This window comes from Triplophysa dalaica, chromosome 20 (assembly GCF_015846415.1).
Source record: "Triplophysa dalaica isolate WHDGS20190420 chromosome 20, ASM1584641v1, whole genome shotgun sequence".
Lineage (NCBI taxonomy): Eukaryota > Metazoa > Chordata > Actinopteri > Cypriniformes > Nemacheilidae > Triplophysa > Triplophysa dalaica.
The window spans coordinates 1,148,302-1,167,570 of NC_079561.1; the positions used below are offsets into that span (position 1 = coordinate 1,148,302).

Consider the following 19,269-nt stretch of genomic DNA (forward strand, 5'->3'; position numbering starts at 1 on the left):
GAGCGCATGAGCGAGCAGAGAGATAATTGTCCACATCTGCGTCTCTTTATTCTGACCATCAACCATTGAAGAATGTGTCTGTCAGCGGGAGCCCGTGAGAGGGGGAGAGACGCTTAAAAGAGGGAAATAGAGAAGAGGGCAATAAGGCTGAGAGGAAAATGGGGATAAATATGTGGAAGGAAGATAAGTTGAGCTGATGGCTGGTTGAACACGTGGAAGTAGAATGAAATGTGTCCAAGTCACGTATATGAATACATATTATTTTAGTACCGTGACTTTTTCCTATTTCAGGACTTTCTTACATTTTTATCCATTTGTAATGTGGAAAGAATCTATAGATAGACAATTAGAGATAGTCAGACAGACAGACTGACTGATGGATAGACTGAGACAGACAGACAGATAAACAGAGAGTGAGACAAACGGATGATTAGTAGATGGACAGACAGACAAACAAACAAAGAGAGATACAGTCAGATACACAGACAGACAGAGCGATTATAAAACAGACACACAGATTAATAATATATAGAGAGACAGACAGATGGACAAACAAACAGACAGACAGCTTGTCAGACAAAGACCAGTGATAGCAAGACATATTTATAAATATATACAAACAGAAGTACAACCAGACAGACAGAGAGTCAGACAGTTAGATAGACAGACAGACTGAAACATTCAGACAGACATACAGAGAAATGAGACCAACAGACAGATAATTAGTAGATAGACAGTGAGATGAGAGAAATATGGATAGACCAATAGTCAGACAGACAGACAAAAAACAGAGAGATAGACAGACACATTGACCCCGGACAACAATAATCTGATATGAACAGGATTAAGACAATAATCTGATTTAGAAAGGAGCATGTAAACCGAGCTAAAACGTTGTCATTTAGGGATTTTGTGACGTATGCCATTAATCCAACTATGAAGTGTAACATGTAAAACATGAACATGAGAGGTGTATTCTTAAAGCAACTCATGTAAACACCTTAATCCTAATATTAGTTTACTCCGAATAAGACAAATCATTTGATTACTGACGTCCATGTGAACGTGGTCACTGATAGACAGACAGACAGACAGACAGATGGGTGGATGTAATGACAGACAAATGGATTAGCAGAGAGACAAACAAAGAGATGTCAGTCATATATATACAGACAGACAGAGACAGTCAGAGGTGAAATGAGAAAGACAAATAGAGACAGAAACATGGATAGACAGAGAAAGAGAGACGTGTGTGGTGAAATGTGAACTCTATAAGTCATTGACTGTATCAGTGCATCTTTCTGTCATTCAACACGTTCAAGCCGTAACAAAAGTGAAGCGGAGGTTTAATTGCTCCGGCTGCGAGGCAGCCATCATTGACTGGAACTGCTTAAAGGAAAGAAAATCACATCCACTGCCAGCCAGTCATAAATCACAGCTTTAGTGCTACATGCACATTTGAGTCTGACAGAATCATTTAAAGACTCGGTGGGCTCGCAATCATAGGACAATTTAAGCTTTCCTTCAAAAAGACTTTTAATTGAATTACTCTGAGCGATTATATGCTCCAAACTAATGGGGCCAGTTTCATCTGGCTGCGCTCGCCGAGCTGCATAAAGACTGAAATCTCAGTCTCACTGTCATTACCGCGACTAAAATATCAGGACGGTTTCAGATAAACATCTGCCCACTGATGCTCAGTTCCAAACTCTAGTGACGTCTACATCGGCAGCTGTCTTCTAAGGCTGCATACTAAATGAAATATGAGAATGATTTGGAGACATTCACCTTGCATGCTGCACAAGCATTCTTTAAACAGAAGACTTGTACTGTATAACCTGTAATAATTGTAGTATAAGTATATAAAATATACTATAGGCAGGCCAACAGGGCAGTGTTGGCCTGCTCACCGGGAGACTGCATTCATTCATCTATTTATTTATTTAGAAATTAGATATTATTTATTAGAATGATCTTACTCGTTGTATAAATACCATGCACTGTGCTGTGTTCTAACTTATCTGTTTTTCCTGTTTGCCCCTGTAAAGCTGCTTTGAAACAATACACATTGTGAAAAGCGCTATATAAATAAACTTGAATTGAATTTAATAAAATATTGTTTTATGTTCGGTTGGAGATGCTATTCTAATAAGCATGATACATATACAGCACACAAAAATATTTAATACAAATCTATTTTTGATTATATCTTCCTATTAGTCTCCAATAATTTTTTAAACCCTCAAATATTTAGCAGTGCATTCTGGGAACACATTACCTCTGAAGGATAATATGGATCCCACCTTTAAGAATCTGTACAGGGAAACTCCAGCAATACGGACGTGACATTTTGCGTGATGTAGGTGACATAAACACACTCATTGATTATATTTTGCTTGTTCAATATACTGAAACATTTGTTTATATTTTACCAACACCTTGTTGATTGAGTAAGCGTCAGAAAAATGTGAGTCTATGAACTAATTTTCTATTTTAAAAAAGGCAAATGAACAAGCGTAACGGATGTGACAAAAGGACACGTTTTTTGGGAGGCGACAAAGTTTGTAGGATTTCCTAGAATTAAAATGCACGACCTGAAACAACAAAACCCAACAAATACAGAAGGGACTTCTCCTCACAGAAGATAAAATAGTAACTTTATTTTAATTTTAATGTGTCTCCTTATGAGGAATATGTAGCGTTATTAAAATGTGGGATTAAAGTAAATTTTAAACTGAAAGGATCATATGAATAAATACAAAAGAAAATATAATCAGATGATAAATATATTGGATTCTGCACATACAAAATTTGTGATATTGACTACTTTATCTCATTTGTGCCTATAAAACATTCTCAAATTTATGCTGATTATTTATAATGAACAAAAGTATTTTCACTAGACTCTAGCACCCCACTGTATGGCAAACAACAAAACATTATTCACGCTTAGAATCAGGAGACCAGGGCAAGACAACAACAGCAAGTTTAGCGAAAAATGTTTAATCTCTCCTTGATGCATGTATTTATTTACACATAATAAATTTGCAAAATAGGAAAGAGCACAATATTTACACAATGAGCGTTTAACAGCCAACCTGTCACAGTTGATTCAAGTCTGAAACTCTTCAAAAAGGTATCAGATTTAATAAAGTATTAAAATTCGTGAATTTTCTCGGAAATCTACATGCTCACATTTTTGTTCCTACGCTTAAGTTAATTCGTCCTTCAAAGAGGAGTTTCAATCTGGAAAAACCATGAGCAGAAATGAAAAACCGGAGATGGAGAGGTCGGTCTTTTGGGCTGAAGATCGAAGGCGTGGTCAGACGGCGATAGAAAGCCGGAAGGGAAGAGATGGATTGTGGGTAATGAAAGGGTCAGAGGCGGCCCAGAGATGAGCTGACAAGGCACTCTGTGCAGAAACGAAAGCTCTTTGATCTCTAAAACACCTTCTGTTCGGCTTTTTCCCATCATCTAGTGGAGAAAAGCCATTTCTTCTCTTCGTTTTTTGTTCCTGTACTCAAAATAAGTTAGCGTTCCCAAAACAAGTGCTGAGAAATGAGAGGCGATCACTTGAATACGTTGCACATCAACATCCTGGAAATTTGAGAGCATCTCTCACACGTTCCATAGAAAACATCAAAATAACGACGGAAAATCAAAGTAACACTCGCCATAAAAATCAATTTGAATGGAAAGAGAATAGACAACATCAAAAACACACGTCCTGAGACATTACAATGCAAACAGCTGTTTTACAATCACCATCATCTGCTAAAGTCGCACAAAGCAAAGCACATCAAGATTTCTTCATCTGCAAAACGGCAGAGAAAATAAAAACACGGCCAGACTGTTGATTTCCCCACGTACGAGGAAAATCAGCCATTGGAACGCAAGTAGAATAGCATGCTTGTATTTTCCAATAACGTGGCTTCACCTGTAGTGTAGAAACATGCAAACTCATTTACTGGAAATGAAATAAAGAAACTAACAAAGGTTTACAGGCATAAAGAACTGAATGTCTGACAGTAGTGTACTACTCATGTTCAATTTCAAGAAGTCTGTCTATCTACTTTATTGAAAGTTCCTCCCAAATAGTTTCAAATGATCAGATTTATGAGAGCTCACCACAAACATGCAAGCGAATCAAAAATCGAATGTTCTTCAACAGATTTGTGCAAAGAGAAAAGAAGGAATCTTACAGGTGAAGGATATGACTAGATGTAAAGGGAGATTGTCTTTACTACGGAAGAGTTCTGGAGACCTGCTCCCAGTCGATTAGGAGAAATTTGCAACGGCATAAAGTCAATAACATAAAGCACGATCCAAAAATAAATAAATCTGTAAAGAATGATTCTTTATTACTTTCCGAGCTGAAATGAACCCTGATGTCTGGTTGTATGGAGGTAAAGCGAGCGAGAAAACATGGAATTTTGAAGTTTGTGTGACTCACTCTCGTTCTCGTTCTTCGGGTTTCTGACCTAAATCTTTCAAAGACGTTTCCATCACATCTCAGAAAGTCTTCTGCTTTAATCTCAGCGGTAAGCGAAAGCAGAAGAGGCTTTCTCTTGTTTGAACATGACTGACTTTTGGAGAACTGCTGCAGCACATGAAAGCCCGTCACCGCGATACAGACCCTCGCAAAGTTATCGACGTTCTCGAGAGAGAAGATAAAGAGAAACTCCAAAACAACCAGAACGCCGAAGAAAAGTTCAGCAGCGGGGAAGAGCTTGACTTCATCGAATTCATACCCCTGAAGAGATTCACATTTGTAACGTCACCGATCACAACCCGCAACAGAAAAAGTCGTTAAATTCATTCATTAAACTTCATAGGAAATTGAGGGATGGGCATGATGGACTGAAATACAAACTAGGGGGAGGTGCCATGAGGATTAATACGAGTAGTTTATGAGATCAAAACAAAACCGGAAAAATAAATAAAAATACTTTTTAAAGACGTCACCTTCCGAAAATGCTGCTATGAAAGCCGTTTAAGAACATGGTACAACAGTTTCTATTTTGTCTTTGTGAGCTCAGTCATACATTTCTAGCTTCAGTTTGTGGTTCTTGGAATTGGTTAAATCATCGTAGCATTGATCCACACTTCCAAAAAAGAAAAAGCTGAGAAAGGTCAAGGTTCCAAATGTCTCCCGACCTTCTCGAAATTGTACGATTTCAATTGCGAAGCCTAACGTCAATCTTAATTCCTTCATTATAATCCGATGTGTTTTGTGCAAAAAGTTGTCATTCAAGCCTCCAAGTGCTCACGTCTGTTTCTGTCAAACGATTAAATGATGAGACATGATACGATAAGGGGGCAATCATGAACATAATCAAGTTTTGTGTTCGTTTCTCAAAAAACAATGTGGTCAAGTGGCTGAAATTTATATTCAATATTAACAATAAAGCTTTAACAAAAATGCGTACAAACTAAATCCACCAACCGACCCACCAACAAAACCCTTTCGGTGAGGACGGTTCCCTCCAAAAACACGAGGTACCGCACGGGAACACGTTTGTTCTTTTTTGCACATTTTTCACTCGTAGTTCTTCGGTCACTAGGGTAACATTGAAATCATAGCACGTTTTATCTAAAGAAAATCGTTTTTGCACTAAACAACATTCAAAGAAAACATGGCACAGGACATTTTTTTCTAGGTTTTTTTGTCTCGTCGGTCTTTGCTTCACATATCAAATTCATCTTTTAGTCTTTTCTGTGTTAAAATGGAAAACTTTGTACGCTTCTTTTCACTCTTATTTTTTTGTATAAAAAATGCAGTTGTATTTATATCTCTATACACATTTATATATATATTTATATCATTTTCATTTGTTGTAGTTCCTGTAAATTGTGCAAATTCAGCAGTAACACAAGTGGCAGGAGACTTTCGTGAGCGAGTCCGTCGATCAACCCAAAGAGAAAAAACGGGGGGATACGTCAAAAATTAAGCGCTAAACTAAATGGAGTTCATGAAAGTTCACCGCTCTCGTCCTTTTTGTAGACTTTTAGGTCTTCAGGCTCATAATACAAGACATCCTTGGTGAGTAACGGCACGCACAACCGTGGCTCAACACACACTACGAAACCATACGAAGAAAACCAAACTAGTCCTATTAGTTGGACGTCACGTCCAGGGAGACATTCAGGTGTGTGTGTCGAGTTCAAAGTAAGTGATGAAAGAGGATTTCCATCCTGGGCTGAGGGGTCTCCAGTGTACTGCTTCTGACATCGCAGTCTGTCAGCTTAATGCGTGTGTGGGAGTGGCTTGGGGGCGGGGCCAGGATGTTGGAGAGGGCGTGGCCAAGATAAATTAGGGGTCCTCAGCTTGTCAGAGCCATGGTGTCGATAACTTGTTCCAGTTTACTGCGCAGTCTTTGACGCCGGGCCAACTCATCTTTCTGTAGCGCAGACAGGATCTGCGGAACAGGAAATGACATCACATAAGACAATAATACAAGTGTGAGAACGCCAAAATACATAGATAATAAATGCAATCTGTATCAAAATGAGTCAAAAAAATGTTTTTGATTTCAAATACGAACACATTTCAAAATTGGGTTTCAAACTACAACCTTACAAAAGTGCACATGCTAAAGGACATCTGCACACACATCTGCGCAGTCCATCAAAGCGCTCCAACTAAAAGTCTAGGAAATCTAAAAGACAAGGATTGGAAACACACTCAGCGCCGGATAATGGATTGCTAATTTCCCTCCTGATTTTCAAGCAGGTTCAGCGAGGATCTTCACGTGGACACGTGTGCATCTGGATAATAAAGACTAATGAACATAAACGGCTGTTTTAAACGCGACCAGCTGCAGTGTATTAACGTCAGACAGCGAGAGAGGAAGAGAGCGAGGTTTCACGGAGAGCCGGGATGATGCTTGATGAGTCGCGCCCGACTAAAATCTCCCAAAGGTAAGGAAACGTAACACGGAAAATGAAATGCTTTTAAAGAAAAGGGGGCCTGGCGCTAACTACAGACACCTTTTTATATCTGCTTTATGGCTGAAGAAACACAGTCGAAAATGTAGGAACAATTAAACAGACCCACTGTGTCTACTTCTTTCCACTGAAATGAAGACACGCACACACGGTCTCATTTCTAGGTGAGGTAGATGTAAATGGTCTCCTTCGGCGGCTTATTATCTCTCGTTTATCCGGGCCGGCTGGAATGAGTCGCTGGTTTTGACACATGAGCTCATGTGTGCTGTCAGATGGCCTTACGTGTGAAGGGCCACATGGATGATACAGTAAGTGTCCTTGTTTTAAACGTGTTGAATTTTACGTTCGGCCATCTTAACTATCTATTCATCGGTGAGAAAAGGATTACAGATTTCTTTAACGTCTATTTCTAAACCTAATCCAAACCCAGCCTTTTTATTTCAATTTTTACAGTGCATTCCAGTATTTTTATATAGCTTCTATATGGTTTACATTAAACTCCGCCAAATAACCATATTCGTCCAAGCTCACTGGATACAACGGCGTATCCCACTGAGCCATGCACTCAGTCTGACCGTACCACTCCATTTTCTTTTGTGGTGAACATCAAAATCAGCGTTTAAACTTTTATTTTAAACAATAACACTGTAAGTGAAAAGTATGCTATTCCTGAATCCAATCCTCTTTTCCAACTGTACTCACCTCATCTTTGTACTTGGTGATGTAAGAGTAGATCTCGTGTAGGGCGCTCATGCTGTTGAATTGATTCAGATGCAGTCTAGACTGCTCGGCGAGATACGCGCTCATGTCCTGATCGCTGATGGCAGACATACGTGCAATGTCTGAGTAATACCTGCAGGACGGCAAGACAGACAGTGTAACGTCAGCATGCTTGTGGAGCGATCGATTGCACTCTGATTTCATGTGAATTTGTGGCCTTTAAATAAGGTTATGACGAGGGTTAAAACAGGTGGTGAGGCAAAACAAGTGCAATAGAAAATAAGTATCAAATCAACAAATCAGTAATTCCTGGAGACTTAAAGTTACATTTCTCTGACTTTCATTGGTTGATACGTAGCACCATGATTAACTGTATAATCTACAGGAACTTCCAAACTATTTGCCTCCATTCAACACTTGATCTATTTTCATAGTTTTAATTCTCCAACAGTATGAATGAGAGCTTTGTACTTCCGCAAAATGATCAGCGAAATACAGTCTGCATACCTTTCTACCCAGTTCTTGTAGTTGGGAATATCTTTAGCGTAGAGGAGCTTGTTGGAGGGGGAATCTTTGCCAAGCTTGTGTTCGGATGTGGAGCAGGAGTCCATGAACGTTTGAGCAACGACAGACAGACACGCGTCTGTGATGCTGTTCTTGTGGATGTCGAACACAAACTGAGGATTCTTGATCACGTTCACCCAGAACCTTAATGGCAAACTGAGAACAGGAGAAAATGTAAATTGTGACATCTTAAGCAGTGGTTCTCAAACATGGGGCTCAAAGATGAATCCGGGGGGCACAGATTTTATGGCCGATTTAAAAGATATTTTCATAGATTTTATGCTATCAAAAAGAAAAAGAACACCATCAACCAAAAGAATTGATGTTCCAGCATTATATAACTAAATTTGTTTTTGGTTTAATAAAAATTCTAAGTTTAAGATTATAAGTCTTATTTGGGGGCCACAAATATATACACTCTACACAAAGGGGGCCCAAGAACAAAAACAGGGGGGGGTTGGCACACAAGGGAGCCCCAGCTGACTTCCACGGGGCCCTGAAGATGACGAATAGTTAGTAAAAAAATTAAAATATAATTTGGGCAATTTTATAATGAATAAACGTTTGTTCCAGTTAACGTCAAGCTCTAAAATATTTTTGGGGGTAGAAATTTGTAGTTTTTGTGAATTGGGGGGGGCTTTAAATGTTGTTGAATACAAGGGGGGCCTTGGAGTCAAAAAGGTTGAGAACCCCTGATCTAAGGTCTTAAAATAACACGCATACAATGTCAATCCCAAAGTGTATTCCTCTAAACACCACAGAACGCTTCTCCTCACCAGTTGCTTTTCCAGGTGTGCCGAACATCTGAATCTGTGATTTGGTGTTTGTCCGCCTGTTCATCCAGGAAATCGAACATGTACTTTATAGCGAGAGGAAGGGCGCTGCCGCGGTGCGCCGTGCTGAATATCGTCTCAAACAAATCATCTACGAATTTCTGTAAAGTACCCTGTAGTGAGAAGAACATACGTATTTTGTCAATATATAATACATATCATGTGATGGCACATTTTAAATACAAAATATTAAATCAGGATCTATTTTATGCAACCCATTACCAACATTTATTGTACAAATGTAGAAAAACGAACATTGAAATGTTAAAAATAAGCCCCAATTGACTTTCCATGGTCATTTTTATTCCTACTATGGAAGGTCAGCGGGGGCTTCTTTTAAAGTGAAGTACTCCTTTAACAGTACCATGAACCGCACAGACACAACAATATGGAAATTGTGAATGCATTATAAACATAGTTAAAGTGATTCTTCTGCGGAACACAAAAGAAGATATTTTGAAGAATGTCGTTGGTACGCATCCACTTTTAATGTACGGACACAAAACCAATGCAAATCAAAGGGTCAAACTGTTGTCTGGCCACCGACATTCTTCAAAATATCTACTTTTGTCTTCTGCAGAAGAAAGAAAATCATACAGGTTTGAAATGACAAGAGGACGAGTTAATGACAGAACTTTCATTTTTGGGAGCACTATCCTTTTAATGTTGCTAAATTCAATCGACAGATACTAAAGCACCAAAATATGATTGGACGCACAGCATTTGATATGAACAACAAAACTCATTCTCCTCCCTTTTTCAAAGTCTATTTATTTTAATATCTTAACTATGCATAATATGGTGCGTTGAATTTTACTATCAGCATTTATTATTGTTTACTCTCATCCGTCTGCATCACAACACGCTTCACATCTTTGAACCGCTTTATTATACTACACAAATTGAATACACATAAAAACTCAAATATACAGATGCTATTACCTCCTCACTGCAGAAGCTGAACTAGGATCAGTTTTAAACCCCTCATATTATTGATCACAAAGTTGGCTTCAAAACGACTACTAGCAAGTCTAAAATCACTGAACGCCCTCAAGGATCTGAAGCAGAGATGTCGGATTATTCGTCACTTGTGAGAGCGAGAGGAAAACAAGCAGTGGCTCTCAGATAATACGGTGTGTGTTGATTAGGGTGCCGGTGTGTGTGTGTGTGTGAGATAGACAGAGAGAGTCCGCGAGGTTTCCCGGAATCTATTCAGCGCTCTGTCACCACGCACCATGAAACACTCGATCCACAACAAATTACCTGTCTCCTGCTGTTCTCCTTCGCTCTAGCGTTACATTTATCTATCGTTTTTTATTATGTATCAAAATTGACCACCCGAGAGGCTTGTAAACATATTCTGATTTCAATTTTTGCCTCTCCTTACAATTAGGCGGGAAGGAAATAAGCTACGGAGCCGGGGAAGGAGGGAGAGAGAGGAACCAAGAGGCAGACGGGAGAAAGAAAATATAAGAAAATGAGACGTGGGAGATTGCGAGGCTAAATCTTAAAGGTACGGGCGGAAACGACAACACGAGTTGATTGAATTTATGAGTCTCAAAACATCAAGGCCGACAATTTTTCGTAATAAAATGTGTGTCAACATCATGCAAACCCACCTTGGTAGCCAGCAGGCGCGTCAGGTAGATCTCCGACACCATTTTGCTCCCCCGGTCACCCTCGCGCTGGTCAGCGTGGTCGTGGTTCTTGACCAGGTGCCAGAGCTTGGTGCCGCTTTCCAAGTCGGGCGTGATCATGGGCGTCCTGGAACGGAGGCTGTCTGGACTGCTGGCCGTCCTCAACATGCTCTCTGAAGACAAAGATCAATCGTATTATGATTTGATCATTTTCAATTCTGATTGGATGAGACGAGGTTCAACGCACATCAAGTGAATTCTACAGGACTTAAGTGCAAGGTATGGTTGTGGTGAACTTGCTACATTGCTCGAAAACCATAAAGACCTGTTTGCACAAAGGATGATAACTACAAATATGAATAATATAATATATGGCCACTGAACAAATAAAGAGATCGTTTCAAAATTATTTTCAGTTTTTCTGAATTTTGTATTTATAAGAACTTGTGTTTAGGTAAAACGAGCATTTTTGTTTCATTCTGCGAATATTTCTCCCAAATGTCAAATCAAAATATAGTTTCTATTTGCATTTATTTGCAGAAAGTGAAAACTGAAGAAACAGGTGAAAATAACAGAATAGATGCTCTGTATTTTTTCAAACCTCAAATACTGCAAACGAAAACAAGTTCAAACTCACTTTTAAGTACGACTGGAATATTGTTACATGTTTTTAGGAAAAGTTCAAACATTATTTCACAGTTGGGCAATTCATTGAAAATGTCAACATTACCATGAAAATAAATAAGTTTTACCAGCGGTTTTTACTCTGGTTACATCACAGATTTTAACATTTGTTGGTTTAAATATCCATGTGAGATCTCTCTTCAAATTTGTAAAGCATTTGTTTTATTTTGAGCTCATGATTTTTCATAGTCAGGTAAGAGCCATTTTCAGGATTGCCACATCTATAACGCTTCATATTCCTCATAAATGGACACATGAAAATGAATATAAAGTAACTATTTGAAATTCTATAAAGAGAAATCACTTCTCCATTTATTGGGTATTATTGCTTCAGGATTGTGTGTTTTATTTTACAGAAGTTTATCGTCTCCCAAAAAACGCGTCCTTTTTTTGTCACATCCATGTTTATTTCCCCCTTTTTAACTATTTTTTTTCATAGACTGACATTTTTTGATGTTTAGACTCTATCAACAAGGTTTCAGTGAAATATAAACAGATGGTTCAATGTAATCATAATAATTTCATTCTCTGAGCATTTTTATTTCATGTCTATAACGCTGGAATTGCCCAGTTGTCATCTAAAAACGCTGATAAATGAACATTTGAAATGATCTCTTCATTTTTTCTGTGGCTGTATAAACTATATTATAAATAAAGAAAACTGTCAAGTCCACACCACAACTAAATTATAACACTGGAATTTTTTTTCTACAGTAGCCGATGAATAATAAAACACTGACAGCCAATCGAAATCCTTTAGTACTCAATCCACCCTTTTACCGTAGTAAAACAGCTGTAAGACAGTCATTGCGCTCTCCAAACGGTACAGTATTAAACCCACAGATGCCGTGGCTTCATAAATATAAAATAATCTGTAATCTAAACGCATGAAACAGACATATCAACAGTCGTAAATCAAGGCGGACGCTTTCTTCTATCTGATGAGCAGTCGGCTGCTAAATACCCAGGAGTTACACATCAAAGATGAGAGCAGAAAGTAGCTGAGCTCCGGCTAATGGATGGTTAAGCGCAGTAATCTGTCTGAGGATAAGGCATTCTGGGTAAGGAGCGTTTTCATGTGGATGCCCTACGCTACAATGAATCTACTGTTCTTTGGCATCCATCAAAAACTCCCTAAGGTTAACTCTATCCTAAAGTGGCAAGTGGGTGTGAGAGATAGAAAGCCGAGGTCATCCGTCACAGACTGGCGGGCCGAAAGAACCAGACACTCCTTTGGCTCCTCGCAGCGCTTTTATATTGAAACATAATAGTAAAAAGGTAAATAATAAATATATTTAAAGCTTCCTTACAACAGTGAGATTACAAGAAAGATTGAAAGCCTGACAAAACGTGAACTCCACCGCTGGTTTCCGTGGCAACGACTGGACCACAAGTTGAAGGATGTAAGTGTGTGTCCTGTATTTGAGAACCCGTAAAATGATCAGTTTTCTCACAGGGAAATGGACCCTCGAGTAGACGTAATTCTCCAGCAATCACCAAAACTCACTCTGGAGGAGAAGAGACGACATTAAACAGCCTTTTCTCTCTCATCCTCCTTTTCGGTCGAGGAACAAAACACAGTTCTGAGAGATGCTGCAATCATCACCTCTTATTCACATCAACACCACAAGTGCTCGGAAAACAAAATCATCAGAAAGAAAATATCCAAAAGACATCGAGCTTGGTGGCTTTTTGAAATCGAGAGAATGCCATACTAGCTCCAGTCGGTTAAACAAACAAATCTTTCTGAAGAGAGGAGGAGAGCAGTTAGGAGGTCTGAAGACGCCTCCAAACAGGAAGAGCTGAGACTCACCGTATCTGCTGAGGGACTTGGTGAAGGTGGAAGAGTTCGAGATGTTGTATGCAGAGTTTTGTTTGGGCACCAGGGCGATGACAGACCCATCTGTTACCTGAGGACGGAAAGTGACAACATTACTGGACTAGAATCAGTAAAGACACAAGACATCACGGACACAACACTTCAGTTTAGTATTGAAAACATATAACTGTTACATACAACCAAAGAAAAGTTTCCTAACTACATATTTGTTCTGAACAACAGAAACCTGAAAATTTGGAGCAAAAAAACGAGGCAAATATTGTAGACAGGGTTGGCAAAATAAGCCCAATGGCAAACCAAAACAGGTCCAACGATCCCATCCTTAATATAGTGCTGCTCGATTATTTTGCCGAATGATGAGATCACAATTATTAAGCACTTTGGAAGGAAAGTCCATAAATAAATACATTATTAATAAAAAAATAACAAATCAATCTAACGTTGGATTCAACTTAATAACAAAAATTAAAATAATTGAAAAATGAGGCAAAAAGAGATAATCAATCATCTATAAATAATTATAGAATAAATGCATATATTCAAATAATACAAAAACACAACAATCTTTCCAAAACAGGATGCAACACAAAAATTGTCAAAACTATTTTTGACTGGCATAAACTGAAATGCACAATATATTTTTTAATACGTAGTTATTCGTTTTTTGCAAATGAACTCAAATGATCGGTCGACCGATATGCATTTTTCGATAATCACAGGTCAAGTTACGATAACAGATATATTTGTCTGGTGTAAAATTGAAAAACATTTTCAAAATAAAGAATAACAAGATCTCTCACAAAAACTTTTTTCAAAACTATGTTTCTATGATGAGTATTCGCAGAGTTTTAAATTTGTTTTAATGGCATGTTTCAGAAAGATGCATGCAGAGAGAGACGGCTGAAAGAACAGCCTGTATATTTTCATTCTTAACAAAAACAAAATATTTTGTAGATATTGAGTACACACAAACGTAAGTAGACCAATACAGTTTCGAATCATGTATTAGTCTTATTTGCCTAAGTCTTAGCGCGCAGACACATCTTTTTTTTTATGATTTACATACTTCAGTAATTTTGGTCACAAAAAAAGATGTTGATGTGCATTAAGACATAAAGGAGTAAAGCTTATTACAGATGCTGTTCACATTTACTCACTGAAGACAACCGACTGTGCTTACGTGTGTACTCGGCAGAACGGGCATTATAACATTTGTGTCTGAACATTTATATGTAATAATATTAAATTGCGAAAATTACTCAATCTGACACTTGTTGCGAGCAGTTTGAGCCAAATAGCTCATTTCAAAAATTTTATTACTTTATCGGCAAATCGGCTTTAAAAATGACCGACGTCGATAATCGGCCAGTTCGATTATCTGTCGACCCCTATTTGGGGGTCCTGGGCATCAAGAGAAAATAACAGACCTCATAGATAAATAACACACACATGAACCCTTATTCACCACACCAGGGCTTTGAGTGATGCTTCAGGAGCAGACAGTGACCGTACCTGATAGTGCGCCAGCGTGTTCAGGCGTTTCCAGTCATTATCAATCTTAGTAGTGACGTCTTCATCCTGCAGAATGATCCGAGCCAGACGCCCCTGCCGCCACTCTGTAACACAGACAAAACCACATGAACACTCTGCGTCCACACACAAACATCCCCCCACGACAAGATCTACTCGTGGAAAGATTTTCTCTTTTACAAGCTCCCGTTTCATTTAAAGCACATGACCTTGCGCACGCCTCCATCCAAACATCAGCTTTTTAAAGTTCTATTAACAGTGTTGACCCACATGATGTGAAACATAACAACCCAGATCCGATCGAGGTTAGAAGGATGACTTTTTGGAGCTGTTTACACGTAGCCTATTCCCGAAACGGTCATGTTTGTTTGTTGTGGAGGAGGAAGCCGCAGTTTCTCATTTGGAAACATTGAAAGACAACCGCCACGGAGCAGAACAGACACAGATGACGGCAGATCTCCACGACACGACGGATAACATCGCTCAATTTAAAGCGGATAGCCATCGCATGGGGAAGTGCACTAGGTAATAGAATCTCGCATCGGATGATAGGATCGGCGTCTGTGCCCCTGGTGCCCACGACGGTGACATCAGCACGCATTTATATCTGATAAGCTCTACATTTCCTGCAGCGGCTATAAGTATCTGCTATGGACACAAAGTCTTTTTCATTACAGAAATCTTTCTTATTTAATGCATTTGTTTTAATCAGTTTTTCTTAACACGCATCATTTATCCATCTTACCCAGGTCCATATCTCCAGCTTTGGGTCTCTGTGAATATGGACTTCCTTTATACACAGCGTCCAGCAGCTTCTCCTTCACCTGGGTGATGGTGTCACAGTTCAGGCATTTGACCGTCACCTCCGGGCCGTTCTCATTCTCCGGATTCACACAGTGCAAAGTCTGACACAAGACATTAGAAGAACAAAGACAATTTAGTACATGTTTAATAGATTACACTGATATAAACCATAACAATACAAATTTGAGGTGAATGTTTTTACAGAATGAAACTGAAACTGATTTTTAGGTTCAGTGAGTTCTCTTGGATATTCTCACATAACAAACGCAAATAAACTCAAATCAATTTCACGTCAAACTATAAATATGTAAGAACACAGTCCTGATTATCCTGTTCTGGTATTAACTCTTTCACCGCCATTGATGAGTTATCTCGTCATTAAAAAAAAAACGGTTCCCCGCCAAAGACAATGTTTTACGGCAATCAGTGTTTGTAATGTGGTACAGCAGGTGGCGCTATTACACACCACTGGGAAAAAGTAAAGAATCCCAGAACCTACAACGTATATGTTTTAGCGTTTTTTTAATGATTGTTCTGAGTGGAATCTGGGCGGAATCTTTGTCAAAAAACGTTAATTATCTCAGCAGTTTAATCAAAATGATGCATTTTTGAAGAAACCTACCCACATCTAAGGAGTGAATAGAAGAATACGGTTTCTTTAGTTTGACATATTGTTTGTCAGTATATTCTTTACAGAAAATTTACTGTGAGCCATTAAATTGGGGTGAAAGTGTTAAAAAACGCTGGCGCAGGCTGGCAACTTTTTTTTAAAGAGGCTGGCGGCGAATGAGTTAACACCCTTAAAGGGACAGATACCCCAAAGATTAAAATTTTGACTTCTTTTACTCACCCTCAACTTTGTTCTGATGAGCACTGAGAAAGATATTTGGAAGGATGCTTGTAACCAAACATTCCTTGGGTCAAAAGAAGATATTTTGAAGAATGAAGGAAAGCAAACAATCGTTGGCCACCATTGACTACCATTGACATTTTTCCTACTATGGTGGTCAATGGTGGCCAAGAACTGTTTGCTTTCCTACATTCTTCAAAATATCTTCTTTTAACCCAAGTACTGTTTAGTTACAAGCATTCTACCAAATATATGTCTTACTCCTCATCAGAACAAAGACATTTATGCAGATTTGGAAAAACTGAAGGGTTAGTAAATGAGGACAGCATTTTCATTTTTGGGGGATCTGTCCCTTTAAATGAACACAGGCGAACTCTACTTCACACTGACCAGCGTCTTGTAGTCGATTTGTTGTCGGATGAGTTTGTCTTCGCTGAGGGAGTATCGGGCCTCTCCTGTGATGGCGTCTATAGGGCCTTTTTCCATCTGTTGTTTCATGGCACAATACAGCATGAAGAGAGGCTCACCTGCACACTCCTGGAGAGAGAGAGAGAGAGAGAGAGAGAGTGAGAGAGAGAGAGAGAGAAAGAGAGAGAGAGAGAGAGAGAGAGAGAGAGAGAGAGAGAGAGAGATTGAAACACGACCGCAGCCTGTTAGTCCTGCTCATGTCACAGATATAAATGATGTGATTTTTCATAAAAAGTGAGAGACAAGCAAACACACAAAGCAATCAATAGCTCTTCTTTCCTTTCATGGAGATAAAATGCATTTCAGGTATGTATATTGAGCAAAACTTGATTACTGATAAACTGCCACTTCAGATGTGAAAAACAAGCAGCTGTAATGGTGCAGCGCTTTCAAATAATCACAAGGACTTGCCAATCAATACAACCATTAGCCTCTCACACCCTCAAAAAGCCCCTCTCGAAAAAAGACAAACAGTTTAAACGCCGGTGAGAGAGAGAGAGAGAGAGAGACGCTGGAGGTTAACGATTGGGAGGAAGCACTTAAGCCCTTTGTGAAACGGAAGAGCGAGAGATTGATAGGCGCTACAGGTTTTCAACATTAGCATAAACATCACAAAAAAGTTTTCGGATTTCAACTTTTTAGATTGTTAAAGTTTGTATGAATCAGCCACATCGTTTAGTTCTTGTAGTCTGACTTCTTGGGCAAAATGTTTCTTATTCTGGCCAGGCAATCAAACATCAAAAAGTCTTTCACCATACTAAAAACACACAAAATAACACCTTTCCCACACAAAATAAGACTCTTGCAAAGTTGTGACAATTTTTTTAATTGTGTAAAATAAATCACCTTTCATTATCTATCAAATCTGTATGAGTTTCTTCCACAGAACCCAAAAGAAGATATTTTGAAAAATGTTGACCACCAAACAGCAATGGCCCCAATAGACTTCGATTGTATAACACAAAACCATTGAGACATTTCTCAAAATTTCTTAATTTGTGTTACACAGAAGAAAGAGGACTTGAATTAATGATGACAACATTTTCATTTGTGGGTGAACTATTCCTTTAAGGAATTCATTTACACAGTTTGAGTGTCTTGTGATTTCTATCAGGACCCATGTTTATTTTCCCCTCTTGACATGTTGTGGTATTGTCTCATTGTGTTTATTTTTTAAGACTGTAGTGTGTATTAATGCCATGTGTGGCACCTTCACAAAGCAGATTTCCTATAAACCCAACTAACAATGCATTGTGTGAGATTCCTCTAGCATGTAGGCACATGTTATTTTAGTTTCTGGAAGGTTGATATTCAACCCACAATCAAAACCTGTAAATTTCCTGATGAGATGTCAAACGCAGAACATTTCAACCTCCGCTGTGATTACGACGGACGAGTAGAAAAGCTGCCGTCCGCCTCGCACATACCCGCTGAAAACAGTTTCCTCCGGTCTTCTCCATCTCTTCATCCTGTTTTACTCCACCTACCCTCCCACCATATGCCGTTAACGTCTCGTTAGCATCTGCGCTAATTAAGCCGACAGCTGCTAACTAGAGAGAGCAAGCGCGAATACATCACTCTCAGAAACCCCCGCTCGGAGACCAGACCTCATCCCACGCTCCGGCTTCATTAAAGAAAGAGACGGATAGAAACGGAGCGCGAGACCAGACCACGCGGCCAGACCTCACCCACCCATTGGCTAATGAACGGCCAAGGAAAAATATCCTGTTGAAATATACAGATACCCAACAATTATTCCACACCGCAGCCTCGAGCAAACCTGCTTGAAAAAGAACAACTGTGGTCGGAATGCTGATAAATATTTTTGAGAAGGTTTGGATTGGTGTCAGTTTGCTTTAACCGTGCTGTCTGAGTCTGGTCTTTATAAGCGTGTTGGCGAGGAGAGTTTTTCAGTTCTGCTAACTCGAGCCACAGTCTCTGTTAAAACAGTCCTGCCTCTCCTGATGCCAATTACTGATGGCAAATTTTCGGGTTCTGAACTTCTGTCAGCTACAAGACGAGCCAAAGACGAGCCTGTAAACGCTCAAAGCTTGACGGGGACTTTAAACGAGCAGTCTAAATGGGCCATTTTGGTTTTAAGGGAAAGTTCGGAAGAAAGAAACGAAAAAAAATGTGTTTTTTATTCATCTTATGCCGACTTTATTTCTTCAGTGAAATACTAAAGCGCAGACAGAATATTTATGTAGCTCTTAATTGAAATAAAATAATTGCTTTGAAAGATAAAGTTAGCATGAAAATGAAAATTCTATCAAAGGAAAAGTTTGTCCAAAGTGAAAATAATTTACTCGCCCTTGCTTCATCCTAGATTTAGATCCTTTTTCTTTAGTTGAACGCAAAACAATTTTAATATTAAAATGCTGTCATGTTATT

At 39.0% G+C, this 19,269-nt stretch overlaps 1 protein-coding gene across 2 annotated transcripts in view; it reads right to left on the minus strand.

The window, feature by feature from the left end:
• Nucleotides 1-3,008: 3,008 nt before the first annotated feature.
• Nucleotides 3,009-19,269, minus strand: part of plxna1a (plexin A1a) — a 180,537-nt gene continuing 164,276 nt past the window's right edge. For both annotated transcript variants that reach the window (XM_056732783.1, XM_056732782.1), the window contains exons 24-32: nt 16,801-16,947; nt 15,502-15,661; nt 14,739-14,842; nt 13,200-13,296; nt 10,685-10,875; nt 9,009-9,178; nt 8,176-8,388; nt 7,651-7,801; nt 3,009-6,419 (exon numbers count right to left, since the gene is read on the minus strand). In XM_056732783.1, coding sequence (XP_056588761.1) covers nt 6,324-6,419; nt 7,651-7,801; nt 8,176-8,388; nt 9,009-9,178; nt 10,685-10,875; nt 13,200-13,296; nt 14,739-14,842; nt 15,502-15,661; nt 16,801-16,947 — 1,329 coding nt within the window. In that variant the 3' untranslated portion in view covers nt 3,009-6,323. The remainder of the gene's footprint in view (nt 6,420-7,650; nt 7,802-8,175; nt 8,389-9,008; nt 9,179-10,684; nt 10,876-13,199; nt 13,297-14,738; nt 14,843-15,501; nt 15,662-16,800; nt 16,948-19,269) is intronic.